The sequence below is a fragment of the Atta cephalotes genome (assembly GCF_000143395.1).
Source record: "Atta cephalotes unplaced genomic scaffold scaffold00004, whole genome shotgun sequence".
In the NCBI taxonomy this organism is placed as follows: domain Eukaryota; kingdom Metazoa; phylum Arthropoda; class Insecta; order Hymenoptera; family Formicidae; genus Atta; species Atta cephalotes.
In genome coordinates, this window is record NW_012130068.1 from 3,677,784 (window position 1) to 3,684,165 (window position 6,382).

General features: G+C 33.4%; 1 protein-coding gene across 1 annotated transcript in view; it reads left to right on the forward strand.

The window, feature by feature from the left end:
• LOC105626146 overlaps positions 1-6,382 on the forward strand; it is a 33,290-nt gene that overhangs the window by 13,263 nt on the left and 13,645 nt on the right. Inside the window, exons 5-15 of the mRNA XM_012207459.1 lie at positions 1,272-1,454; positions 1,799-1,942; positions 2,023-2,205; positions 2,384-2,515; positions 2,589-2,903; positions 3,031-3,213; positions 3,307-3,438; positions 3,557-3,871; positions 4,237-4,566; positions 4,850-5,170; positions 5,786-5,968. Of these exons, the coding sequence (XP_012062849.1) occupies positions 1,272-1,454; positions 1,799-1,942; positions 2,023-2,205; positions 2,384-2,515; positions 2,589-2,903; positions 3,031-3,213; positions 3,307-3,438; positions 3,557-3,871; positions 4,237-4,566; positions 4,850-5,170; positions 5,786-5,968 (2,421 nt within the window). The remainder of the gene's footprint in view (positions 1-1,271; positions 1,455-1,798; positions 1,943-2,022; positions 2,206-2,383; positions 2,516-2,588; positions 2,904-3,030; positions 3,214-3,306; positions 3,439-3,556; positions 3,872-4,236; positions 4,567-4,849; positions 5,171-5,785; positions 5,969-6,382) is intronic.

A 6,382-nucleotide genomic window follows, 5' to 3' on the forward strand; every position in this document is an offset into this window, starting at 1 on the left:
ATAAGAAATCGTGGTTAATATCTATGGCACAGTATTCTGGCTTTTTTACACAGTAACACACACACACACACACACACACATACACGCGCGCGCGCGCACGCACGCACATGCATACGCAGAGTTATATGCATTCGATATCGGCTGACGCACTAATGAAAGATCACTTTGCTGTTCAATTACAGTTATATACTACCATTGCAACGCTAAATTATTTTTTTCTTAAAGCGCCTATTCTTTTATTGCAGCTATATTTGATTATGATATCAGAAGCGAAGAATTATGAATTTTTTTTTCGTGAGATTATTTTTTTTCGTTCTTTTTTTTGTGAGGAAGTGATTCTTCGCAAGTGCATCATCCGGAGTGGCGACATTGATATGCATTTTCATGTAACAACTTTTACTTATTCTTGACTCGATCTGCGTGTTCATCGATTATCAAAGTTGATTTATCGCATTCCTGCAGCACTTCGCTCAAATGTGCATATACAACGAGGGATACGAAGAGAAACAGATATCTAACAGATAATGGAGTGGCAAGAATATTTACACTCATGCATTTCACTTTTCAATCTACAATTTTTAATATACGAATGAATTTTTAAATATACATTTATGAAATCTTTTAGAAATTATTTTTAGTAAACTAGAATAATTGATAATAGTTTAAATTGTGTAATTGATAAAGAGTCGACTAATATCTCGAGCTTTTTGTTTTGCCTTTTATTATTTATTAGTGCTTTAAACTGTAATTCTTAGCTAATTAAAATATTAGCATTAAATATTTAATTATCATCCGCCTTTATAATCGTGTATCAATTAGATACAGAATATGTAGAATATGTAGAATGCATTATATATATTTCTGTTTAGAATAAAACAATGCATTAGAGTGAAATTTTGAAAATAATTGTGACTAATCGAATCGTTTCGATATCATTTGTATTTAAGATTATGTATTTTATAACCTAACATGTTTAAAGACGGTCATCCCCATTATTTAAAAATGAAATTGATATTTTATGAAGTTTTTCGATAACATGGCAAAATTTTATAATTTATATATTTTCTATTTGTTTAGTAATTACTAATATTGTTAGACATGAATAACGACCTAAGAATAAAATAAAATTCAATTAAACTACCATAAGTTTTTAATTTTATATTTGTGGAAAAAACGCCATATATGTGGACGGAATAAAACGCTCGAGAGAATGGCGTTGATTTAACAACAGAAGCACGCAATAATGCATTTTTTTATTTCAAATGGGACAGACAAACCAGACTGCAAAAAGTGTCTCAAGGCCCTGCAAGAATTGGAGAACATCGATGACGAAGCCGATCAATTGGGCATTGGCTTCGTAAAAATTGCGGACGAGGAGCTGGCAGATGAGTATAATCTCGGTTCTCTCCCAGTTCTTGTGTATTACAGACATCAAATTCCAATTATTTATGAACGTAAGTACAATAGAACAAGAATAATACAAGCGTTGCAGCATTTAAACAATTAAAATTAAAACGCAATATACAATTTTAATTATTTAAACGCTAAATAGAATTAAGATAATTTTGTAATATTTACGTTAATTTCTTTTAAAAAATGAATCAGAATATTTCTTTACAGTAATAGTACATAATGTCTTATAACAATTTAGTGAAACTATACACAATTCGATGATTAACGACAAATTCGACAATTGAGTATCACAAATTTTTTATGTTACTAAAGTATTTTATTTTATCCTAGTTTAATTATATGAAGCAATATAGAGATGAAATTAACTCGCAGTACGTGCTCTTAGATGAGTTGAGTAGAGAAGAAGACGTGCTGGAATGGCTGGTAGCGAACAAGAGTACGGGAGATGAAGAGGATGTTATCGAAGATGTTACCGCCAAAACGTTGAACACACTAATTGGAAACATTGACAATTTAGTCGTTCTGTTCTGTTCGTATCTTTTTGATCATTTTGTCAGCCTCATCTGTCTTGCCATTGTCTTGCTTTGTAATATGCTCTCGTGCTTGTAGATGATCACGGTGATGAAGACTCTATGCAGGTCCTAAATGAGCTAGAAAAGATCGACGACGATTGTGATAAGCACGGTATTCAATTCGTGAAGATCGACGATGAAAAGGCGGCGGAAGAATTCGGAATCGATGATTTACCGGCGATCGTCTATTTCGAGAAGCAGATTCCGAATGTTTACGACGGTGGGTAGGTGAATCGCACATACTGAGCGAAATGATAGTAATACTTTGGTATAAATAATACCAAAAAAAAATAAAATTACAGAAAAAAAATCGTATTAATTTTAGACTAATAAAAGAAAAAATTTGTAAATTATTTATGTAGATTAATTCATTCAGAAAAATAACACGATAATTGCAGGAGATATAGAAGATGAGGACGAAATTTTGGAATGGCTGTTGTCGCAACTCGAAAAGGATGAGATAGAAGACGTCACCGATGAGATGCTGGATCGTCTCATCAAAGATGGGAAGACGATAGCTGTATTGTTTTGTAAGTTACTTTTGTAAATTAATAGACAAATATTAGATTTAAATAATATTAAAACGTATTTATTATGATAAAGATGACAATAATGATCGGAAGTCTCAAAAAGTTCTCAATGAATTGGAGAACATTGATGATGAATGCGATCAGCTTGGCGTAACGTTTGTGAAGATCGATAATGCGGAAGAGGCTAAGGAATATGGCATTCAAAAAATACCTACGATGCTCTACTTTGAGAAGGGCATTCCGATGATGTATGAAGGCAATCTCGAAGATGAGGAGAAAGTGCTCAAATGGTTAGAGCAGCAGCAAAAGGCTGACCAGATTGAGGATGTCACCGACGAAATGCTTGATATGGTTGTAGACAAGATGCCGCACGTAGCCGTTCTCTTTTGTCAGTAACATACTTTTAAGATTTCTTTCTTCTCTATCTGATAATTAAAAATTGCGTTATTGCGTTATTTTCAATTGTCGATATATGCTAACATAATTGTTGATATAATTCTATCGTTATTGTACAGATGACAAAGATCAGAAGAAAAGCCAAAAGGTGTTAAGTGAATTAGAGAACATCGATGACGACTGTGATCAACACAACATAGCCTTCGTGAAAATCAGTGACTTGAATGAAGCAAAAGAATATGGCATAGACACACTTCCCACTTTGGTGCTTTTTGAACGAAAGATACCACACATTTACGATGGTTAGTTTTTTGAAAATTTTCATTTATTTAAAAGAAAAGAAGAACAATTAATAGGGAAATGGTAAAGAAATTTTTTTCATTTGCGTTTCGCAGGCGATCTCATGAACGAAGATCAGATACTGGGTTGGCTGTTGCATCAGAAAAAACACGCCGAGATCCCGGAAGTAACGGACGAAATGGTCGAAAAGCTCGTAGAGACTTCGCCGTACATAGCAGTCCTGTTTTGTAAGCGATCGATTCGTCTTTCTACCTCCTTTTAACATTCTTCCACTGTTACTTGTTAGGTAGGTGCTGTTATATGATCGCGAGTGAGAGCGACCAGCGAATTAATTCTTTTCCGTAGACGACAAGGACGATAAGCAGGACATGCGGATCCTGAACGAGTTGGAGAACATAGACGATGACCTAGAAAAGGAAGGGATCATCATTGTTCGCATAGACAATGATGCCGAGGCCAAGGAATACGGTATCGATCATCTCCCAACCCTGGTGTATTTCGAAGACAAAATTCCGGCAATATACGAGGGTGATCTACTGAACGAAGATGAAGTCCTTGAATGGCTGATAGAACAGAAGAATAGTGCTACTATCGAGGAGGTCACGGATGAGATACTGATGGATCTCATAGAGGATCATGAATACGTTGTGGTATATTTCAGTAAGCAAACATTTCAGTATTATCTACAGAAAGTCAAATTAATTATTAATAGTTTCATTGAGTTAATTGTATTAGAATTCCTTTTATAACATGTTAAAGACAGATATCTGAATAGTTCAGATAACAAAGGTTCACTAATTCTTCCTTTTCCAGTACTTATTAATTCTGATAACAGAAGCTGAAAAAAGAAAATCGAAGTCGTCGAGTTCCTATTATCTGAACTACAGCAGCTATGAGATATTTGGAGCTAAGCAAATTCCATTTATATGAACAAAGTTCATATAAATGGAATGCAAATAAATGTGGAGTCCTATACTATATCCTCTTCAATTGCTTACGACATAATCGACCAAAAATTGTGACAGGTGGAAGTTGTGATGAAGGAGAGAAATGCGACAATATCCTCGAAGATTTAGAAAATATTGACGACGAGCTGGATGAAACGGGCATTATATTCGTTACTACCGAAGACACCACCACAGCAAAGAAGTATGGCATCAGGCATTTCCCAAGTCTCGCGTTTTTCCGAAACAAGGAACCGTTGATTTATACTGGCGATCTCGATGACGAGGATGAAGTATTGTCTTGGATTACCGATGAGGACACTTTGGAGATACCAGGAAAAATCGAAGAAGTCAATGCTAGAATGTTGGAGAACATTCTCGACGAAAACGATTATGTCGTCGTCTTTTTCTGTATGTCAACCGCAAAATGATCAAATGTACCACTATACAGAAGGGATAGTTTTGCTGAAGTATTTAAAAATTTAGCTAGATACAGATCTGAAAATAATTTTACAGACAAAATAATTATGTAGAATGTTGAAACTTTCTTCAATATTATTCATTATGCTTGGAATCCTATAATTATTTTGATGGTCCAAAATTATTTTCAAATCTGTATCTAGCTTTATTTTTAAATAGAATATTCAGCAAAACTATTCTTTTCATGTATAACAATAACAATATTTGCTCATAGATAAAGAAGGCGATAAAAAGAGCCAAAAGATCCTCCAAGAGCTTGAAAACATTGACGACGAATGCGAAGAAAAGGAGATCGACTTTGTAAAGATTTCCGACGAGGGAATCGAAAAGGAATACGATCTTCCAGGATTACCGGCGTTGGCATTTTATAGACACAAATTCCGGCAGATCTATTCAGGCGACATGATGCACGAGGAAGAAATTTTGGAATGGGTCCTCGAACTTCGCACAACAACGCCGGATGTTATCGAAAGCGTCGATAGAAAAACATTACAAGTACTTATCAACGATGTTGAGCATCTCGCCGTGTTCTTTTGTAAGTATAAATTTTTAGCTAAATTTATGTATATATAAAGTGTTGTGTGAGAATTATAGATAAATATTTAATACCTACGATAAAAATAAGAAAAAATATCTAATGTATAAAAAACATCCTCTATCTATTGATTATCTATGATATATTATTTATATCTTTTTCGATATATTTGTTTTAAATAACAACTGGCTTAAAAATAGCCAAAAAATTCACTATTAAAACGCACTTAGAGAGCAAAAAGTATTCTAATATATAATAATATAAAATATTATTTCTTTTTTACATACGTGAAATAACACGCATATAACGTTTGTCTTTTCAGTGATTACATAATTAAAGTTTATAATTTCAAAAATAGCATTTTTTTCCAATAAAAATAATTTTAAAAAATATAAATTTATATTTTGGTATTCAGAACACGCTTTTATCGATTTATTTTTGCGCACTCTATTTTTGAAATTCTATAGTAGATATATAATGTGAATTTCAGACATAATGTGAATTTCATGCTAATAAATGTACGCTAATATTATTATAAATTCTACGGGTCAAAATTGGCCATTGCGTATATGTTCTCGAGATCATATATAATAGAAAAATTATAATTTTTAATAGACGATGACAAATGTGAAACCTGCGCGGATATTCTCGAGGAATTAGAAACGATTGACGATGATACCGACAAACACGGTATTCAATTCGTCAAATCAAATGATGCTAAACTGGCAGCTGAAATCGGTGTTTTCTCCTTCCCGGCTCTCGTTTATTATGAGACCGGAGTCCCCATCATGTACGACGGTAAGTACCGAAAGCTTTAATTCTGTTTTTTTTATTATCGAGCTTACCCTACCTTCTTCATATATTCTCGTTGTTTTTTTTTCACGGAAAAGAAACAAGATTAAATTACTCTTATGCTACGCGTTCTCCCTTTATTAAGTCACTCTTCACTACCTAAAAATAAATTATCATTAATTAACGAAAAGATTTCAATGCAACAGAATTTCATTAATAATGCAGCGTGTTAGTCCATTTTTAGTAATCAGATTAAAAATCCCGGACTGCTACTAACTTTTCTTGAAAATTATATCAATCTATTATAAATTCGAATCTATATGATCATAATGAAGAGTGACTTAGCGTGTTCCTTTCAGCAATTTCCACGTCGATAAAGCGATAACGCGAAACATGACATTGACAATGATCACGATGCGT